The 23762-nt window shown below is 37.9% G+C and overlaps 1 protein-coding gene across 1 annotated transcript; it reads right to left on the minus strand.

Moving 5' to 3' along the window:
- Window positions 1-10308: 10308 nt before the first annotated feature.
- Window positions 10309-12186, minus strand: LOC139864337 (3-ketoacyl-CoA synthase 11-like). The gene is made up of 2 exons (XM_071852918.1): window positions 12149-12186; window positions 10309-11969 (listed from the first exon to the last, which is right to left on the minus strand). Exon 2 carries the CDS (start codon window positions 11839-11841, stop codon window positions 10309-10311), a length of 1533 nt encoding a protein of 510 aa, XP_071709019.1. The 5' UTR covers window positions 11842-11969; window positions 12149-12186.
- Window positions 12187-23762: the final 11576 nt, after the last annotated feature.

The following is a 23762-nucleotide window of genomic DNA, read 5'->3' on the forward strand; positions in this document are numbered from 1 at the left end:
AAGGAAACGCGAATTTGAGGTAGGAAATTAGGGTTTTTGGAAGTGTGTTCGTGTTTGGCAGAAGAGAGTTGATAAAAATGTGTTTTGTGGTTGAGAAATGGGGTGGATAGGGTTTAAAACACGTAATTTTTTTTTCTGAGTCAGGCAGTTGGGACGGCGTCCAGATTATGGGACGGCGTCCAACGTCAAAGAGTGGGACGGCGTCTAGCTTTTGGGACGGCGTCCAGGATTAAAATGTGGGACGGCGTCCAGAGAAATGGGACGGCGTCCAAATGTACTAAAACTCACTAACCTGATTTTTCGACACTCGCACGTTTAAAGTCCAAACGTAAATCATTTTGCACAAAACTAAAAAATATCGTACACACAATTCAAAATATTTACATTTGTGAACCATTTTTTTTAACGAGTCGTTCACCCAACTCGTCCCCATTTCGATTTACGCTTTGTTCTCGAAGTTGAGGCTAACCTCATCTTCGATTTCTAGGGGACCATCAACATAGTGCTTGACCCGGTGGCCATTCACCTTAAACGTTTCACCTTTTGCATTCCTTAACTCCACCGTTCCATATGGAAAAGCCTTGTTAACAACAAATGGTCCCGTCCATCGGGACTTGAGTTTTCCAGGGAAAAGTTTAAATCGTGAGTTAAATAGCAAAACACGATCACCCTCTTTAAAATCTTTCAGATTCCTAAGACGGTTATCCTGCCAAACTTGTCTTTTCCTTGTATATGAGTGAGTTTTCATAGGCATTTTGTCTCAACTCATCCAACTCATTAAGTTAGTTTAAACGAAGGTTTCCTGCTTCTTCAAGATCGAGGTTACATGTCTTAAGAGCCCAATGTGATTTGTGCTCTATCTCCAAAGGGAGATGACATGCCTTCCCATAGACTAGGCGGTAAGGTGTGGTTCCAATAGGAGTTTTGTGGGCGGTTCTAAACGCCCACAAAGCATCGTCAAGCTTCGTTGACCACACCTTAGGATTTGATCCAACCGTTTTCTCAAGGATCCTTTTTAGTGCCCGATTTGTATTTTCAACTTGCCAACTTGTTTGTGGGTGATAAGATGTAAAAATTTTATGGGTTACCCCATATCGTTTCAACACCTTTTCTAATTGGGTGTTGCAAAAATGGGTACCACGGTCACTAATTAATGCTTTCGGGGTACCAAATCGGGCAAAGAGCTCTTTAAGAAAAATTACAACAACTCGTGCATCGTTTGTGGGGAGAGCCTTTGCTTCCGCCCATTTTGACACGTAGTCAACTGCAACGAGTATGTATTGGTTGGAATTAGATTTTGGGAATGGTCCCATGAAATCAATGCCCCAAATATCGAAAACCTCACAAACTTGGATTATGTTTTGAGGCATTTCGTCTCTTTGACTAATTTTTCCTGCCCTTTGGCAAGAATCGCATGATTTACAAATTTGATGGGCATCCTTGAAGATGGTAGGCCAATAAAAACCGGCCTCATAGACTTTTCTCCCCGTGATTTGGGGTCCGAAATGTCCACCAGTGGGACCAAGATGACATTGGAGAAGAATTTGATTGCATTCTTCCCCGGAGACACAACGACGGATTATCCCATCGGGACACCGTTTAAAGAGATACGGGTTTTCCCAAAAATAGTATTTTATGTCACTGAAAAATTTCTTTCGTTTTTGATGTGACATACCGGTTTCTAGGAATCCACCCGCAAGATAGTTGGCTATGTCTACAAATCAGGGATCATCAATTTTCTCAATTTTCATGAAATTTTCATCAGGAAAATTATCTTGAATAACGGACTCATGGAGAACCTCAAGATTCGGGCTCTCAAGTCGAGAAAGGTGATCGGCTGCTAGGTTTTCGGCCCCCTTTTTGTCTTTAATATCAATGTCGAATTCTTGCAAAAGCAAGACCCAACGTATTAACCAGGGTTTAGCATCTTGCTTAGCAAGCAAGTACTTTAATGCCGAATGGTCTGTATAGACAACCGTCTTTGCTAGTACCAAATAGGATCGGAATTTATCAAACGAAAAGACAATTGCCAGGAGTTCCTTCTCGGTAGTAGTGTAATTAAGTTGGGCTCCTTGCAATGTCTTACTAGCATAATAAATGGGCTTGAACTGTTTTTCAATTCTTTGCCCCAAGACTGCACCAATAGCAAAGTCACTAGCATCACACATAAGTTCGAATGGAATTGACCAATTCGGCGATATGAAAATGGGTGATTGCGTGAGTTTTGCTTTAAGGAGGTTAAAGGCGTTAAGACACTCGTCTGTAAAGACAAATGGAGCGTCTTTCTCAAGAAGTTTGTTCATCGGGGTTGCAATTTTGGAAAAATCTTTAATGAACCGCCGGTAAAAACCGGCGTGCCCCAGAAAACTTCTTACACCTTTCACATTTGACGGTGGTGGTAATTTGGCTATGACTTCCACTTTAGCTATGTCCACCTCCAGTCCCGCAGAGGAAATTTTATGACCTAAAACAATGCCCTCTCTTACCATAAAATGGCATTTTTTCCAGTTAAGAACAAGATTAGATTCTTCACACCGAATCAACATACGCTCAAGATTATGAAGACATGAATCAAAAGAATCACCGAAGACTGAAAAGTCATCTATGAATACTTCCATAAAGTCTTCAATCATATCATGAAAAATAGCTACCATACACCTTTGGAAGGTAGCAGGAGCATTGCATAAGCCAAAGGGCATACGTCGATATGAGAAAGTACCATAAGGGCATGTAAAGGTGGTTTTCTCTTGGTCCTCGGGTGCTATAGGGATTTGGAAATATCCCGAGAAACCGTCAAGAAAACAATAAAAATTCTTTCCTGCCAACCTTTCCAACATTTGATCAATGTAAGGAAGGGAAAAATGGTCTTTTCGGGTAGCATCATTTAATTTTCTGAAATCAATGCATACCCTCCAACCCGTGATAGTCCTGGTCGAAATTAATTGGTCGTCTTCATTGGTGATAACGGTCATGCCACCCTTTTTGGGTACACATTGGACCGGACTCACCCAAGGACTATCCGAAATTGGGTAAATAAGACTTGCATCTAGGAGTTTGACAATCTCCTTTTTAACAACTTCCTGCATATTAGGGTTCAGTCGCCTTTGTCTTTGTACACATGGTTTATAGTTATCTTCCATTAATATCTTATGCGTACAATAAGAGGGACTTATACCCTTGATGTCATGAATTTTCCATGCTAGAGCCGATTTATGGGCTTTTAACATGGAAACAAGCTTAGACTTCTCACTTACAGAGAGTTCGGATGAAATGATAACCGGAAGAGTAGAACCCTCTTGAAGGTAAGCATATTCCAAGTGTTTTGGAAGTGGCTTGAGTTCTAAAACGGGGGGTTCTTCAATCGATGTTTTACATCGGTATTCATTTCCCAAATCCAACTTTCTGTACTCTTCATCATTTGGCTCATAACCGTTAGCCATCAAGGTGGTCAACATCTCCACTTCTTCCACCATATTCTCTTCATCACCTTCCGCAAAAATGCATTCTCCCGTACCTTGCAATTCTGGAAATTCCTGCAACAACTCCGAATATGTGTCTACGGTTTGCAAATAATAACATTGATCATCAGTAGACTCGGGGTATTGCAAGGCATGGTCAACGGAAAAGGTAACCTTCATATCCTCAATACTAAGGGTCAATTTCTGCTCATGAACATCTATCATAGCTCTAGCGGTATTGAGGAAAGGTCGACCTAATATAAGAGACACACGTGTGTCCTCCTCCATGTCCAAAATTACAAAATCAGCCGAAAATACTAGGGTACCCACTTTTACTAACATATTCTCTAAAATTCCACGGGGGAATTTAACGGAGCGGTCCGCTAGTTGAATTGCCATTCGGGTTGGTTTTAGTACCCCGGGGTTTAGCTTAACATATAATGAATAAGGCATTAAATTTATGCTAGCCCCTAAATCCGCTAATGCTTTAATGCATTCCAAATCTCCCAGGAGACATGGTATTGTAAAACTTCCAGGATCAGCTAACTTCTTTGGTATTTTGTTCATCAAAATTGCTGAACAATTGGCATTCATGGTGACGGATGAAAGTTCCTCCATTTTCTTCCGATTAGTAAGTAAGTCTTTTAAGAACTTAGCATACTTGGGCATACCCGAGATTACATCAATGAAAGGCATATTTATGTTAATTTGTTTAAACATATCTAGGAATTTTGACCTTTCGGCCTCTAGCCTTTCTTGTTTTTGCTTTCTTGGGTATGGGAGCGGTGGTTGATATGGTTTCACTACGGGTTTTTTCCGTTCTTCCTTTTCAACCACTTGTTCCGGCTCCTTAACCGGTTCATCATTTTGGTTCAACGGAACACTGAAATCAGAATTTTTGGGCATTTTTGGAGCATCGTATGCTAAACCACTCCGTGTGGTGATAACATTGGCGTGCTCATTTCGGGGGTTCTTATTGGTATCGCCCGGTAAACTTCCTGGTTTTCTCTCACTAAGTAAACTAGCTAACCCACTCATTTGCTTCTCCAAGTTCTGTATTGAGGCTTGTTGGTTTCTAAACTGGTGTTCGTTTTTCTCGTTGGCTTGGTTTATGTTTGTGACAAGCTGAGTTTGTAATGCAATTAACTTTTCCAACATACTCTCCAAATTTGACTTTTTCTCTTCCTGTTGGGGTTTTTGATAAAAACCCGGAGTTTGTTGTTGGTACCCGCTACTTGACCCTTGTTGGTAATTGGAATTTTAACCTTGAGGGTTGTAGGGGTTGTTAAAGTTCCGGTTAAACTGGGCTCTTCCTTGAAATTGATTATTATTTCTTTGGCTTATGAAAGCCACCTCTTCTTTTTGAGCCATAGTTAAACCGGCATCACAATCTTTTCCTAAATGGAGTCCACCGCAGTATTCACAACCTACTTTCATACTATGAATTTCCTTGGTGATTTTGTCCATGTTTCGAGCAACACCGTCTATTTTCACACTTAGGGAACTAAGGTCGTCATAAGCACCGGCGCTTTGGACTTGAGCATTACGAGTAATTGGGCGTTCTTGATGCCACTCATGAGAATAATCGGCTAGCTTCTCGATTATCTCATAAGCCTCTTGCTCGGTTTTGTCCATGAGTGAACCTCCGGACGCTTGATCAATGGAAATTCGGGTTGCTACATCACAACCCTTGTAAAAGATTTGAACTTTTTGGAAGGTATCCAAACCATGGTTCGGACATGCTCTTAGTATTTTGGAAAATCGATTCCATGCTTCGTACAAGGTTTCCATCAGCTTTTGACAGAATTGGGTAATTTCGTGTTGGAGTCTCGCGGACTTAGAAGCTGGAAAATATTTCTTAAGAAATTTTTCCAACATACCATCCCAAGTTTCTATCGTAGCCTCGGCCAATGAATCTAACCAACTTCGTGCTTTCCCGTGGAGTGTCCATGGGAAAAGTCTTAAAAATATGGCCTGGTCAGTGTCTGGTTTAAGTTTGAAAAGAAGACATCTCTCTTGAAAGAGACGAATATGTTCGTTTGCATCTTCATTTGGACCACCACTAAATTGACACCTGTTATTAATCATTTGAAGAATAGGTCCTTTTATTTCAAAATTTACCTCACCAGTGGGCGGAGTAATAGCACTACCTTGGCCGGTTCGGGTTGCTTTCATCTTAGCCGCCATTGATTGTCTTGGTACCAACGGTCTTTCTCCTTCCATTTCAAAATTTGGGGGTTGAACGGGTTTACCAAAATCTGAATATCGAGGCTTGGTTGTACTTGATTCTGAATCAAAAGTTTCTTGCTTTGATGAAGATTCAAAAGGTTCAAGTACTTCTTTTGGAATTCTACCAAGCTTTCTATCAGGTTCCGTAAACGGTGTAAGTAATGGAGATTCTGAACTTCGGGTATGTGGCATATGCAACCTATAATCTGTCAATCACACAACTAACAAAAACTATTAAACATACCGATTCTACAAGATTATTCAAAGACTATTAATAATTTAGAATAATTAAGAAACTACTTAATCACAAATTAGTTAATAATTCTATTTTGACACAAAACTGTCCCCGGCAGCGGCGCCAAAAACTTGATGTACGGAAAGTGGTATATGAATTGTTGTATAAAATAATATGGAAAAATACCGATTAGAGATTGCTACACACTAACGGGCAGTGTACCCGATCGTGTAGTAGTATAGTAACTGGTTTAGTTCAGTGTATCGTTCCAAGGACAGTTGTATTAGTCAAACTAGAATTAGAAACTATATTATGATTAACTAAGTAAATGAAACTTAAATGTACAAGTTTTACGTTTTGGTGGCTATTTAACGATTTAGCCAAATCAGAGAAGGTTAAATGTAAAAACAATATTTTTGGTCTTTTAAGTTTATAAGACGAAAATAAGTGCAAAGAAAGTAAGATAGATTTGATATCAATTTAAAGAAAAATGCTCATCTAGACTTTTTACCCTCGATGTTGAATGTTATTTAAGATTAAGACCGGATTGATTGGTTATGCACGAGAACTAATTGATCGGTTCACCAAGAGTAGTCTTGAGTAAACACTCAAACGGGATTACAAGACGCAAGTGATGTTCTTGTCATCTAAGACCTCCTATTTGTAATCAACTAATTCAACTAGTCTAAAGACTTGAAGAATGATCAAGTCAATGGTGTGTTGATCATGATCCACTCCTATGTCAACTTATGATTTAGCCTAGTTCATTCCCTTGGTCCGGTTAAATGCTCAATTCACCCAACCCAAGTAATCAATTTAGTGTGGTAATAAGATCCCTATAAACGTCACTAGATAAGGCAAATTACTAACACCTATTAGTTATATGGAATCGAGTAATGAAAATGTGTATAACATAATCTAGGGAATTGATCGTTCACCTATATAACTACACATATCAATTAGGCTATCCGAAAGTATCTACAAGAGTCGTTCTTACATCCCTATATAAACTAACCATTTGAACTCAACTTATCCCTTTTGGTAAAAGATGGATAAACACATGTCACTAGATGTAAATCAATACATTAATTTAACAAGATGATGTTTCTTAATCAAATGAACATATCAACTAGTTGAATCGAAAGGATTAAGCTTTAACAAGAATGGTTCTTGTATTCAAACATCAAACTATCGTGCATAATAACAATCAATCAAAAGTAAACATTCAACATCTCAGTTATTTATCTAGATGAACATTATAGAGTTTAGCCAACAATCATAATTACAAACAAAATAACAATCAACTGATAAGTAGAATTCGTTGTTGGAGAACAAGAAAACAACCTACTAGAGAATGAATCTTGGATGGAGAAGGTTTTGATCTTTGAAGACTTGATGTTGATCCTCTTCCAAGAGCTTGGAGTTCACCAAATTTGCTCCCAAAATCGTCTCAGTAACCTCTGGTTTCGTATGTCATAAAACAGTTCCTCAATCAGTAGGTTTTAAAGTGGAGAAAGTAGGTCAAAAGGCAAAAGTAGGATGAAACCTACTTCCGGACGGCGTCCAGAATGCTGGACGGCGTCCCGTTGTTAAGGTCTGGACGGCGTCCTAAAAGCCCGGACGGCGTCCCAGTTTGAAAGGAAGGACGGCGTCCCACATTATTGGACGGCGTCCCGATGTACTGAAAGTTGCTGTTTCGTTTTCTTTTCAATCTTCTTTCATTTGGACGAAGCCTAACACCTTTGGAGTCTTGTTTTACCATTTTAGAGCATAAATTAGACCTTAACTTGTATCGGGATCAACTAAGGTCATAAATCATCAAAACTCTATATAAATTACTCTCCGATACAAATTTGCACATCTTGGCCTATTACTTGTAGAAACGCCTTCATTATCCTTGATTCTAGAGCATTTTTACACGATATTGCGATAGATATATATGATGTTATTGAGCAATATCACTCACAAGTCGGTGACCCCTTAAGTTGGTGTAGGTGATTCACAAGTCGGTGATACCCCATGGTGGTTCACAAGTCGGTGACCCCTTTTGTAGTGGCGGGTGATTCACAAGTCGGTGACACCCTATAGTGCTTCACAAGTCGGTGACACTTAATGGCGCTTCACAAGTCGGTGACGCCACATGGCGTTCACAAGTCGGTGGCCCATATGTATTGGTGGGTGATTCACAAGTCAGTGACACCCTTTGGTGATTTACAAGTCGGTGATACCTTATGATGATTCACAAGTCGGTGACATCATACGAGTGAGACTCGACGTTATTGGTCGTCTACAAGTCGGTAGTGCCATATCGGGGAATGGTTTGGTATGTTTATGCATTGTTATGATTTAGTATATTATTGTGGCAGTTTATATACTAATGTTGTTGATTGTTGTACGTGGTAATGCTAGATTGCTTATACGTGCGTACGTGTTACGTGTTGGGTATGCGTGTAGGTAAACTATATATGTATGTGTATAAATGTTTTACTCACTAAGCAATTAGCTTACCCTCTCGTTGTTTATAATTTTATAGGTTGCAAGTGGCGGCTTGGGTTTGCTTGGGGACTAGTGCTTTACGGATTGCTTTATACTTTTGATTAGGATTGGGTAGCGTTCCCAATCACCATGCTCGGTTTTGGTTGTAAAGTGAACTAGTCGGGTCATGAACTATATTTTGGATACGTCAAATGGGTCCCGGGTTGCATTCCCGTTTTGTAAACCTAATTTATATATTGTATGTTTTAAAGATGTTTAAACTTAACATTGTAATGATGATGTTTTCAGAAACGTACATGGACTAATGTTGCATATATTATTATGATATAAAGGAAAAAAAATTTATGGGTTGGGTCGTTACACCCAGCTTGTTATGGGCTTGGTCTCAGCCCACTTAATGTGTTTTTTGAAGCTCCTTTAATTTTTCTTCTGTGGAGATCTTTGGTGTTTTTTATAATTTTGATGGGCACATATCCTCGGGCACGGATGGTTTGTCTCTTCAATCTCACGTAGTACGGATCATTAAGCAAATAGTGTTTCTTTGGGCTTCTAATCTCAAGCTGTTGCATGGACGTCAAGCCTTCGTATGGGAGCAAATCTCATCTCTACTTTTCCAATAGTCTTTTTTGTTTAATTGTATCAAGAACTCGCGTATTGTTTCTTTTGTATTTGTCCATCTTACCTTTGTAATTTGTCCGATAATTTTCATCGTTTTGATGAAGTTATTGTGGTTATTAATAAACTTCTTTTTCGCCGTTAAAAAAAAAAAAAAAAAAAAAAAAAAAAAAAAAAACAGATATGACAACAGTATGCAAACATGAACTGTTTACAGGTCCAACAACAACACTATGCATTGCAACCGAATCTTTTATCTGTTTTTATCAACAAAAAATAACGATAAAATTGCAAAAAAAAAAAAAAAAAAAAAAAAAAAAAAAGACTGTTTTTTTAGGGTTTCGTTTTCAGTCACAATCGAGTCCCTTCTTTATATTTACCAACAATAAATAACGATAAAATTGGAACAAAAAATGGTTTTTTTAGGGTTTCCTTTTCAATCACCGAAACTAATAAAACGGGTGAAGAATTTTCCTAAATTATTTGTCGCCAAATAAACATCAGCACTAAGAATTAGAACCCTAAATCATGTTTTCCATATGTGTAGAGCAAATATTTATGAAATCGAAACCCTAAAAAAATGTCAAATAACGAATAGAGAGTTACCGTCCTCAACAACGACGAACGAAAGTACCCTTTATAGAAATCCGACGGTATAACTATCAAAGTTAAGAAACCATGAGAAAAGCAGACGCAAGTAACCAAAATCCATCGACAATACACCACAACAACAATCGCTGAACATGTAAGCAGTTAAAACGTTAGGCAACAGGGAGGATAACCATCGCCGATAGCATGTTACAAACCAGTCGCCAAAAATTACGGGCAACAGAGGAAACAGAAAAAGGGGTTTAAAACCCTAGGTATTACGGAGTATATAAATGTGAAGATGAGTGGGGATACAAAATGACTGAGATACCGTTGAAATTTTTGTGAATGGACAAATCAGTCCAAACGAAACAGTAACTCCACAGGGGAGTAAGGCACTCTCAATTAGTATGTTGAGATAATTAACATCCAAACATTGCAAATAAACCAGATACTAACTGTATGAATGATCAAAACTTTAAAACACAATACACAAAAAAGTTCTAAAATTAGTTGAAAAAAATATAACATCCCTTGATAAAGAAGTAGTACTAGTAATCTGGGTACAATAAAAGCAATTAAATCATAGCCATCTAACTTAGAAGATCAAACAGATTACATGAATAATAATACGCGTAACTGATTACTCAGAATTAAAAGAAAAAAGAATAGAAATTATAATTAAACTCAGCTTAAAGCAGAAAACTTTGGAACATCTACAGGAAATCGATCGATCTCATCCATCCACGGATTCTTCTCTTTTGCAGGATCAACAGTCTTTAACGCCTTCCAAACCGCACTGTTACACTTAAAACCCGACCCAAATGCTATTTGCCACGCTCTATCTCCTTTTCGGATCCTCCCTTTTGCTTCCGAATACGCCAACTCATACCATGGCGAACTACTCGACGTATTCCCAAATCGATTAAGAGTCATTCTTGATGGCTCCATATGCCAATCTGTAAGCTGCAAATTCTTTTCGATTTCATCAAGAACCGCTCGACCACCGGCATGAATACAAAAATGCTCAAACGCTAGCTTAAAATCAGGTATATACGGCTTAATCTTCATACGAAACAGCTTTTTCCCAACTAAAGTTGCAAAGAAAAGTAACTGTTCTGACATGGGTAAAACGAGCGGGCCTAAAGTGGTTATGTTGGTTTTTAACGCGTGACCCGCTACTCCCATTAAATCTTTCGACAACGCAACTCCAACTTTACCCATTGGATCTTCTAACTGAGTGACGCACGAAAAACACTTTTCGTCTGAACCTTTGTGAGTTCTAACAGTGTTGACTAATTGATACTTTGACTTTTTTCGGTCAGAGTTTTTGTTCGAGAGTAAAATTGCAGCCCCACCCATTCGGAACAAGCAGTTTGACACAAGCATTGACCTTTCGTTACCGAAATACCAATTCAATGTGATGTTTTCCATACTCATTACTAAAGCATACGAATTTGGGTTGACTTGAAGAAGATCTTTAGCAAGATCAATAGCGATTAAGCCCGCACTACAACCCATTCCACCAAGGTTAAAGCTTAAAATGTTGCCTCTAAGTTTGTAATGATTAACAATCATTGAAGCTAAAGAAGGTGTTGGATTAAACAAACTACAATTCACAACCAAAATCCCAATATCTTTCGGTTTAACACCCGTTTTAGCTAAAAGTTCATCAATGGCACCAAACATCACAAGTTCGGCCTCTTTTCGTGCCTCTGCCATACAAGGATTCGGAGGTACTCGAAGAACGGCTTCGGGAAGATATGTTGACTCACCAAGACCCGACCTTTCAAGAATCTTTCTTTGAAAATCAAGGCTTTGGTCAGTAAACGAGCCCGTTTCAGCTGATCTATCCATAAAGATTTGACGGGTGCATTTACGTTCTTCTACGGGTTTATAGCACGAGAAGTTCACAAGGTAAACGGGTTTTGGGCGGGTTAGAACATAAAGGGTTGAGAAAAAAACCAAAAGGGTCGAGCATACGACAACCGAAATAAGATTAAACCTTAAATGATCCCAAAGAACATAAACATCTTGAGGCGAAAAGGTAGACAATTGAGCAGCAAGAACAACAACAAGAGGTGATAAACACAAGTACATTCCATGTGTTATAAGATAATGATACCCTAATTTGACATACTTTAATTTTACAGATTTCTTGAAATCAGGAAGCTTTGAAGATGAAGATTGTGTAATCAAGGGTTTGACTACTTCACTCATTTTTCCTAAATCTCAAAATCAGAACACTTTTTTAAAAATCAAATTATGAAAGCAAGATCTGAACTTTTTGAAAGACCCAACTAACAAATCATGATTTTGTCACCTGAGATCCGAAATAATGGCAGTTCCTGCAAAATGGGAATTTAAATTCAACATAAAGATTCAAGCTTTAATAGTGTTATACTAAATTAACAGTAAATCAAGAAAGAATTCATCAAATTAAATGCAACCCACAATTAATTATTAATTGATAATAACAAAAAGATGGTTTAATGGTGAATTGAAAAAGGTCGGATGAGAATTAAACCTAATCTGCGGAGTGATCGATGAGAATGTGAGTTGGTAAACAGGGGTGGAAACGAAAAGCCGCTTAAAAACAAACATTATGGAGTATATATATTGTTGAAATCAGTGAGTGTGTGTGAAAGAGAGCATCTTGCTTTGTGGTTGTCAAAATTGAATTCGAAACGTGGGGGCGAACTGAAATTATATTTATTTATTATTTTTTAATACAATATATATCATATCATAATCATAATAATCATAATCATAATCATAATAATAATTCATATTCATAATCATAATTATAATTGGATGGATTTATCAAAGTAATCACTAAGAGTACTCCAAAAGTGACATGCTTCATTTTCATGATTTCCATTATTAGTTATTATATCAACGTCATATCAGGACTTCAGGACTAACCATGAATTAAAACACTACAAACATTTCAGAAATGACATATTTTCTCAAATAAATTAAGACTAACTATATTATGTAAATATTGTGTGGTACAAATAATGAAACAAAATGTACAAGTCATGCAAACCTTTTTTGACATTCATCCGTCCACATATCTGCTAGAAAAAGACATTGAAACGGACAAACTGAATGGCGACCAGCTGGACGGAGGTCTGGACGCTTTGCTGCCATTTGCGTCCAGGTGGGTTGATGGCTGGGCGGGAGGGAGGACATAACTGTTGAGACTAGTCTAATAAATCATTGACACCCCATGAAGACAATATAATGAAAAGAAGCGTCTTTTCATTTGTGTAATTAACTTTTTTTAAAAGAAGAAGTATGAGGAACGAAATGGTGTTTGGTTATTTATTGATGGTAGTAGGGGCGATCTACTTTTGACGATTTATTTTGTCTGTGTTGGGTGAATATCCGAATTATGTTATGTAAACATTGTTGAATCTGCCGTTGGTATTGAAATAGATCTAGAGAACTTGAACTTGTCTGATTGGGAGGGTTCATCGGAATCAGACGGCATTTCTAATACCTATTCGGACGACAGTTCGGACGAGCTAGAAGAAGGCGAACTCCGGTCCGATGGTCGGGGCAATCGCGATGGTGATTACAGAGGTCAGGTGGAAGTTAATGAGTCCTCATGCATGGGGATCAAAAATCTCTTCGATGCAATTAATAATAATGATTGTGCCTCGTCTAACGTTCCTGAATCACCTAGAGACGGTCACTTCTCCAATTCCAATTTTGTTGGAACCGAGGCTGATAAGACAGAGAAAAGTGGCAGACCTATTCTGGCGGCTTGCTCCCCTAGGGTTAATTCAAAGAGTCAACTATCTACTCTATCTGATACTGAACTAGATGCCCCAAAAGCCCCCTACTCTGGCTCAAGAAAAGAGGGGTATCCATGAGATGTGTGCCCGTAAGTCGTTGAGTTAAGAAGAGGTTCCTAGCCTAGCTCCACTAAGCAGGAAAGGTGTCTTTCAAATTATAAAAAATCCAAAAGGTGTTCTCCAAAGATTCAGTCCATTGGGCCATGCAGAAGACAATTCCAATCCAAATTTTCAAAATTACCCTATTGGGCCTGTGGTGATACCAGGGCCTGATGATCCAAGAGATATGGTTACAATTAAGGATTTGGGTGAGACAGATTGCACCACAGATGATGATAGCTGCTTTAGTCCTATTCTTGGGCCTCCGGTTGCCCCTCGAAAACCAATAGCAGGTGGGCCTTCGACTGCTAGTGGGCCGGTGGATTGTCAATCAAATAACAATGTTGGGCTTAATGATAATCATGGTAACATAACCAGTAAGTCGATTGATGGAAATCCCTCTAACTTAAAGGAAGAGTCTCATGATATTGATGCCCATAAAATGCCCAGAAGGAATAAAATAGCCAATTCGTACAAGTCTGATTCATCCAATTGTTGTTGGAAGTCAATGGGTAATTGGAAAGCATCATCAAAAATTCTACACGCCAATAAATCATCAAGAAAAAAATATAGTCAAGAGGCTCATGGTGACGTTAATTGTGTTACTTGTGGTAGTCGTGGTGCGAGGAGATCCAGAAATTCCAATCAACAGGGCCTCAACTCGAAAAGCAAATCTAGTTCTTCTCGCAACAGTAAGAATGAAGAGGCTAAACAGTTGATTTCGGAAAGTAGTATAGGGTTGGAGGAATTCGGTGCAAATCTTGGTCTAAAATGGACCAAGAATGCGCTGTAAGTGCTTCATTTTCTTCTATCGTATTTTTTTCATTTAAATGAAGATTTTGTCATTAAATGTTCGTGGGTTTGGGTTCGGGAAAGAAAGTAAATTTGGTGATGTGCGTAAATTATGTATTGCGGAAAGACCTTCCATTTTCGCACTTCAAGAATCAAAATGTCATGCTAAAGACGATAGTTGGTTTTTTGGGCTTTGGGGATCCAAGGATTGTGGTTTTTCTCAAAAAGAAATGGTCGGTAAATCGAGTGGTCAAATTATTATTTGGGACAAAAATGTTTTTGAGGTGAATAGTGAGCTTATAAGTGAGTTTTTTATTGCAATTCGGGGTAAATGGAAAAACTCGGGTCATGAATCTATCATTATAAATGTATATGGACCGCATGATGATTTGAATAAAAAAAGGATGTGGGAATCTCTTGATATGTTGCTAGGTAGTACCGGGGTCTCTTGGGTTATTTGTGGAGACTTTAATGAGGTTAGGGATTGTTCAGAAAGATTAAATTGTGAATTCGTTGAAAACCGGGCCAAAATGTTCAATGACTTCATCGATAGAAATATGCTAGTTGATATTCCAATGGGGGGAAAGAAATTCACTAGAGTTAGTGATGATGGAGTTAAGATGAACAAGTTAGATAGATTTCTTGTATCGAGTGACTTCCTTAGTTTGTGGACGGATTTAAAGGTCATTGCTTTAGATAGAAAGGTTTCGGATCATTGTCCTATTATGATGTCGGATGGTGAAGTCAATTTTGGACCTAAACCATTTAAAATCTTTGATGAATGGTTGTTGGTGGATGGTATTGGAGATGTAATTGCCGAATCCTGGAAAGGTACGATGGAAGGTAATCGAAAAGATTGTGTTTTCTGTAACAAGCTAAAAAGGTTAAAAGGGGATCTTAAAGAGTGGAGCAACTCTCATTTTGGAAATCTTGATGTAGAAATTGAAAATGCAAAAAAGGTGGCCATGGATCTTAAACTCAAAGCGGAATCAGGTTTTTTAAGTGTTGAGGATCACGAGAATTGGAGTGCGTCGAGAAAAACTTGGCTAGAAAAGGAAAAGGTAAAAAACCGGAATGTTGAGACAAAAAGCACGGGTACGTTGGATGATCGATGGTGATGAAAACTCAAAATATTTTCACAATTCACTACGAAGAAATTACAACAAAAATAATATACGGGGTATTAATGTTAACGGCTCATGGTGTGAAGACCCGTCGATTATCAAAGATGAAGCGATTAATCATTTCAAGAAAATATTCGACGAGAGAGATAAGGATCGTCCTAGCCTAGAGGGGCTGAATTATTCATCGATCTCAGAATTAGAAGCATCAAGCCTCGAAGTGCCATTCTCGGAAGCCGAAATTTGGGAATCGATAAAGTGTTGTGGAAGTACTAAAGCCCCCGGGCCGGATGGTTTTAACTTGGGTTTTTTCAAAAAATTTTGGCACATCATCAAAGAGGATCTAATCGAGGCTATTAATTGGTTTTGGGATCACGGTGAATTTTCCAAGGGGTGCAACGCTTCATTCGTATCGCTTATCCCTAAGAAAGTGGAACCATTGAATTTTGGAGATTACCGGCCGATTAGTCTTATTGGTAACTACTACAAAATAATTGCGAAAATGTTATCTCTTAGGATTCGTAGGGTCGTGCCACGCCTTGTGGGGATGGAACAAAGTGCCTTCATTAGTGAGAGATTTATCCTAGATGGTGTCTTAGTGGCGAATGAAGTGGTTGAGGATCTCAAGCGTAATAAAAAACATGGTCTTATTTTCAAAGTCGATTTCGAGAAAGCCTTTGATTCTATTAATTGGAACTATCTTCTAGAAGTTATGACTTGTGTGGGTTTCGGGGTTAAATGGCGAAAGTGGATGGCATCTTGCTTACAATCAGCCTCAATTTCAGTCTTAATTAATGGCTCCCCGACAGATGAATTCCATCTAAGGCAGGGTGTTAGGCAAGGTGACCCCCTATCACCTTTTCTTTTCATTATCGCGTCGGAAGGCCTTAACATTCTTACTAAAGTGGCGGTGGACAAAGGCATGTATAAAGGGGTTGAAGTTGGTAATGAGAAGGTTATTATTTCCCATTTACAATACGCGGATGACACGATTTTTTCCAGGGAATGGAGTAAGCGTAATGCTCGAAACTTAATGTATTTACTAGAATGTTTTAAAAGGGCTTCGGGTTTAAAGGTGAACTACAATAAAAGTCACATTTATGGGGTAGGTATTAGCAACTCAGAGGTGGAAGATCTTGCCTCATGGTGTTCTTGTCAAGCGGGTAAGTTACCTTTTATGTATTTGGGTCTCCCTGTGGGTAATAAGATGAAGAAATTGAAAGATTGGTCCCCGGTTATCGAAAAGTTCAACAATCGGTTATCGGAGTGGAGAGCTAAAATGATTTTATTCGGTGGTCATTTGACTCTTGTTAAATCGGTTCTCTCTAGTTTACCGCTCTACTATTTCTCGCTTTTTCGTGCCCCTCCTTGTGTGTTAAAATGTCTAGAGAGTGTGAGACGTATTTTCTTTTGGGGTGGGTCGGGTTTAAACTCTAAAATGTCTTGGGTCAAAAGGGAAACAATCCTTCTTCCTCACGAATAAGGAGGCTTAAATATCATGTCACTCAAATGTAAAAATCTTGCTCTTCTTTGTAAGTGGTGGTGGAGGTTCAAAACCGAAACCAACACTTTGTGGGTCTCGGTGATTCGTAGCATTTATGGTTCTAATGGAGGACTTGTGATTGGTAACGGGCCTGCTCGTAACCCAAGCGCTAGTCTTTGGTCTTTTATTTGTGATGCAGGAAAACATGTTAATGGGCTAGGGATCACCTTCTCTAGTTCATTTATTCGCGCAATTGGAAATGGGGCGGACACAATGTTTTGGGGTGACACTTGGATCGGGAACGTTTGCTTCAAAGAAAGATTCAACAGGCTATTTCGAATTTCACTTGACAAAGCAGCAACAGTGCAACAGATGGTTCATAACTCAAATGGTGGGTGATAACGCCAAAATTATACATATTTGTTGTCGTTATTTCGATCTGATTTTGTATCATTTTGTATGTAATTGTTGTACTTGTGTATTGTAATAAGTTAAAATATGTGTATAATCCATTGCGAGTGTTGAAGCGAAGATTTATGGAAAATATTGCTGATTTTAGAAGATTATGCGCACCTGCACCGTTTTGGCCATAACTCGGTCATACGAACTCGAAAAAGGGTGAATCCGGAGCCCAGACGTCCGTAACTCAGAGCTCTACAACATCATATTGGAAAATTACCAATAAATAGTACCAGATGCGGCGCATCTGCTATAGATGTGGCGCATCTGAGGCCAAAATAGTCCCGACAGCTTTAAATGCGGCGCATCTGTTCCAGATGAGGCGCATCTGAGCCAGATGCGGTGCATCTAACTCAGATGCAGCGCATTTGAGGTCCTGCTGACAGTTCTGGGTCCTAAAACGAGCTAGAAACCACTAAAAATAAAGGGATACGGCGCATCACCTTTAGATGCCGCGCATCTGATGCATTTCTGGCCATTTTACCTAACTTTTGTGCCTATTTAAGAAGAGCTTTGGTTACACATTTGAGACACCACAATATAGATCAGTAGTAGTCCGAGAAGGGGGTTTCCCCAGCCATTCTAAAGGGTTCTTCACCCTTTTGAGCATCAAGATTGAATAAGGGATCATACGCTACGATAGGTACTCTCGGTTTCATTGATTTTAGTGATAAGATTATGAATTCCTATTGTTTCGATTGTATCGTTGTAACCTTCATTATTATGATTGGCTAAAGCCTTGTGTGTTTACTTTAATGTAAGATTTATGATTTGGGATCGTTCTATCTTTTAATGTTATTTAAGTTACTATGATGTTTGATTGATTAATTACTATGTCCAACCAAAAGAACCATAGTTATGCTAGTTTGGTACTTTCCTTCAATTACATAGATTGTTAACTACATGTGATACTAGGAACACAATCTATGCTTCAATACTTTTAGTAATCTAGACGGGTAAACATATACTTAATTGACGACGTTGCTATATGTTTAGATCGGTAATTGAATAAGTACTAGAACTACATAGTCATGAATTTACCTCAAGTGATTGTTGTAATTTAGGTTTTACGTGAGTTTAACCGGGTTGGGTCTAATTAATCTAATCAATCTAAATCAATTATGTTCTTCCATAGATCCATTGTTGTAAGTATCCGTTTACTCTAGTTCAATTATACAAGTTATGAATTGGTTTATGTAAGTTTATCAATGTTCATGGCTTGTACTTCAACACTTAGTGATTTAGACATCTACATGTGAGTATAGGATGGTAATTGAATGGTAACAAGATTTCACAATAGTGTAGTTTATTTAGAGTGATCTTAATAAACTAGGTTTTATGTGAATTCAACCAAGGAAGAGTCTTATTGATTAAACATAGGTAAAGAATAACTAATGACAAGGTTTATGTGAATTTACTAAGTTTATAGTTCTCGGTTTATAGATATTGTGAGATTGATATGAACCATTTACTTGTAACTATAAAATAACGGGTTTAATTATAAAAGAATAATCCCTATCATTTATCAAGCATTGAAGTAAACACCGCCTTCTCATCCTTGTTATTTATCTCATTTAATTAAAACTCCCCTTTTTCTTAGAATAATTAACTGTTTTTGAAGTCCTTAAAACAAACTTCTCCCTGTGGATCGAACTGGTCAATTTACTTGCTAGTTACTACATGATCGGGTTTTAGTTGCCTGTATTATGTGTTAATTATTAAGCATATTGTCTACATTTTAAAGGTTACGTCTTAACACATCAACTTTTTGGTGCCGCTGCCGGGGAGCAGTTTTGTTTAAAAGATTTTAATAGACTTTTAGTTATTCGATCCTTTCGTGAGAAGTTATTTTCACGAAAGTTACCTGCTTTATTTTTGTTTTTTTGTTTGTTTTGTTTTTCTTTTGTGGTGTGATTGCAGCTAGGTTACAGGTATAATTTGGCTGGGTATGATTATATGATTTCAAAAGCCATGTATGATGTCCAACAATTAGGTGAATCATCAGTTTTCATGGGTATGAATGAAGATTGGTATATGGGTTCTTGGGAAGCTATGGTGGAACCAAGAGGTGTTTGTGAGACTTATGGAGGTTACTATATGCCCGAGGAGTGTGATGATAGTCTTATGTATCATTATACCCCTATGGACCAACCATGGGATTATTATGAAGATGGTAACTCATCCTGGGATTCATCTCAACAACACTTTCAAAGTCAAGAAGGAGAGGAGAGTCAGTCGAATTTAGAAGATGTAATTTTAGACTTCATGAGAAACGAGACTGAACGAAGCCAAAATTTGCAAGAAACGCTAGCGGGCCAACAAGAATCCATTGAGCGTTTACAGAGGACCATGAGCTGTCTACTCCAACAAATTGAAGAAAGGAAGCCGGACACTTTTTCGGCTAATTCACTAGCTGATTCGAGGGGTAATACGCAGATACCCGAGGTAGAAAGTGTTGAGCGTACCATTATTATACCACCTACCACCCCAGTTATGTCCACGTTTGCAATGCTTTATCCAGGAATTGATGAAAGGGAATTGCGGGCGATAGGTTGATATTCATGGGATAGTGATGATGATGACGTTTTAACTACCGAGGTTGAAGAAATGGATTCATCAAAGATCATCGACGATGAGGAGTCTAATATAGTGGAACCATTTGAGGAGTCACCTTCTCATGTGGAATTTGTATATCCTCACGAAGTTAGCACTTGGAATATATTAAAAGATGATCAGTTTGGACATGATCCACCTGAAAGAATAAAATTTTTGCTGCAAGCCGCACTTAGGAGAGAGTCATGTGTTGACTCTCGGGTTAGGTATTCCTTTTTCAAGAAATTGAAAAAGGAATTATATGATATATTGTATACCACCCGAGGGGTTAATGACTGGCTCACGTTACTTATTCGTGGAACTTTTTCAACTGATTTTACATGTCATCCGATAAGTGTGGGGAAGAATGACCCCATTAGGTGTTAAAAGAAGGGGTAAAGTTTGGTGCACAACTCATTAATAAATATGCACCATATAAAATGAGTATTGTGCTATGTGCTGCAATTTTCAAAGACTGGCATGAAGTTCAGCAAAATACTTGCATGATGATTGGTTTATGATAGCGTTTAAGGAATGGATGATGTTCTTATCGTGACAACCAATTCAGCGCCATCATCACGTGACCTTCGGCCTAAAGCCTAGAAAGTATTAACTCTCTTTCATACTATTTTCCCTCTCGAATTTACAATTTTTCTGATTTCATGTAATGAGGGCATTACATGATCTTAAGTGTGGGGAAGGAGTAAATTCTTTCGAGTTTTACAAAAACATGGTTTAAAATGGCTTAAAATGTGAGTTTTACAAAAAAAAAAATATGGTTTAAAATGGCTTAAAATGTGAAAAATTTTAACTTTATAAATTCATTTGCATGAATTTATTTTGTATAAAAGACTCAAGAAATAGCCAACTAAGGAAATGATCAACACGCTATATCACATACTTCGCGCAAGGATTCTATAGTACTTTGTTGAATCGGAAATTAAATCTAATACTCATTGAATTAAGGAGGTCAAGTCTTCCAAAATGACGCACTTGATAACTTATTTTAGAAGATGTAGTCCAGAACAGCTGTAGGTTGATGAAAAATCTTGAAAAGTCATCTCTATCATCGGCTGGAAATCCACCTCACCTCAGTATCAAACAGGGTTTTTGGTGGTCAGACTTATCCTAACCATGAAATGGATCTGTCTCGTACAATGGGGGGGGCACATTGCAAATTAGCTTTTAAGACTAATGAATCTAATCTCCACATGGATGATCTCCGTAAAGATCAACTGCATCTATGTTGACCGCGGTCAACATACATATGCCATAATAAATTGAGGTGTGCAAACTCATGGTTCACCGATGATATTTGGACACGGTATAGTTTCTTCTAAAACTTATGCTATTTTATGAACTATATTATGTAAAACTATTTTTAGGACATCCGGTTTCAAGTTCCATGATACTTCAATCATGGAGGCGAGTAGCTTGCTAAACGCCGACTGAGGCTTCGGTTTTCAGTTACCCTCAACCGGACTTTGAGGTTAAAACCGGAAAACTTGTTAGTGTAAAAACTAACATGACTATTTTTTAAAATATCAAAGGTTTTTCGCAAAGGTCAGGATTTCCCTAAGGATCCAAATTTTTAAGAAATGTGGGACTTTAAAACCACCTTTCGACTTTGGTGTGATTTCAATTCGCGTGTGTACTCTAAATGTGTGTGTATACTCAAAACGCGTGCGTGTGTTACATTGTGAAATAAATAAAAAGTGTGAGTGTGATTCGTTTGTGTTTTCAGAAATGTGTATGTTCATCGTAATATATTTTAGTTTTTGTAAGTCTTGCTTGAGGACAAGCAAGGTTTAAGTGTGGGGATTTGATAACGCCAAAATTATACATATTTGTTGTCGTTATTTCGATCCGATTTTGTATCATTTTGTATGTAATTGTTGTACTTGTGTATTGTAATAAGTTAAAATGTGTGTATAATCCATTGCGAGTGTTGAAGCTAAGATTTATAGAAAATATTGCTGATTTTAGAAGATTATGCGCACCTGCACCGTTTTGGCCATAACTCGGTCATACGAACTCGAAAAAGGGTGAATCCGGAGCCCAGACTTCCGTAACTCAGAGCTCTACAACATCATATTGGAAAATTACCAATAAATAGTACCAGATGCAGCGCATATGCTATAGATGTGGCACATCTGAGGCCAAAATAGTCCCGACAGTTTTAAATGCGGCGCATCTGTTCCAGATGCGGCGCATCTGAGCCAAGTGCGGTGCATCTAACTCAGATGCGGTGCATCTGAGGTCCTTCCGACAGTTCTGGGTCCTAAAACGAGCTGGAAACCACTAAAAATAAAGGGATGCGGCGCATCACCTTTAGATGCGGCGCATCTGATGCATTTCTGGCCATTTTACCTAACTTTTGTGCCTATTTAAGAAGAGCTTTGGTTACACATTTGAGACACCACAATATAGATCAGTAGTAGTCCGAGAAGGGGGTTTCCCCAGCCATTCTAAAGGGTTCTTCACCCTTTTGAGCATCAAGATTGAATAAGGGATCATACGCTACGATAGGTACTCTCGGTTTCATTGATTTTAGTGATAAGATTATGAATTCCTATTATTTCGATTGTATCGTTGTAACCTTCATTATTATGATTGGCTAAAGCCATGTGTGTTTACTTTAATGTAAGATTTATGATTTGGGATCGTTCTATCTTTTAATGTTATTTAAGTTACTATGATGTTTGATTGATTAATTACTATGTCCAACCAAAAGAACCATAGTTATGCTAGTTTGGTACTTTCCTTCAATTACATAGATTGTTAACTACATGTGATACTAGGAACACAATCTATGCTTCAATACTTTTAGTAATCTAGACGGGTAAACATATACTTAATTGATGACGTTGCTATATGTTTAGATCGGTAATTGAATAAGTACTAGAACTACAAAGTCATGAATTTACCTCAAGTGATTGTTGTAATTTAGGTTTTACGTGAGTTTAACCGGGTTGGGTCTAATTAATCTAATCAATCTAAATCAATTATGTTCTTCCATAGATCCATTGTTGTAAGTATCCGTTTACTCTAGTTCAATTATATAAGTTATGAATTGGTTTATGTGAGTTTATCAATGTTCATGGCTTGTACTTTAACACTTAGTGATTTAGACATCTACATGTGAGTGTAGGATGGTAATTGAATGGTAACAAGATTTCACAATAGTGTAGTTTATTTAGAGTGATCTTGATAAACTAGGTTTTATGTGAATTCAACCAAGGAAGAGTCTTATTGATTAAACATAGGTAAAGAAGAACTAATGACAAGGTTTATGTGAATTTACTAAGTTTATAGTTCTCGGTTTATAGATATTGTGAGATTGATATGAACCATTTACTTGTAACTACAAAATAACGGGTTTAATTATAAAAGAATAATCCCTATCATTTATCAAGCATTGAAGTAAACACCGCCTTCTCATCCTTGTTATTTATCTCATTTTATTTCCCGTTTGTTACTTAATAATTCTACAATTAAAACTCCCCTTTTTCTTAGAATAATTAACTGTTTTTGAAGTCCTTAAAACAAACTTCTCCCTGTGGATCGAACTGGTCAATTTACTTGCTAGTTACTACATGATCGGGTTTTAGTTGCCTGTATTATGTGTTAATTATTAAGCATATTGTCTACATTTTAAAGGTTACGTCTTAACACATCAGTGGGTTGTCGGTTGGCTGTTCTTGGGCCAGTGAGCCCACTGGGCGAACTGCAGCAGAACTTCAAGAGTTGCGTGGGCTAATTTAGCCCATTAAGCTGGTTAGCGAAAAACAA

This window comes from Rutidosis leptorrhynchoides, chromosome 1 (assembly GCF_046630445.1).
Source record: "Rutidosis leptorrhynchoides isolate AG116_Rl617_1_P2 chromosome 1, CSIRO_AGI_Rlap_v1, whole genome shotgun sequence".
NCBI classification, from domain to species: Eukaryota; Viridiplantae; Streptophyta; class Magnoliopsida; order Asterales; family Asteraceae; genus Rutidosis; species Rutidosis leptorrhynchoides.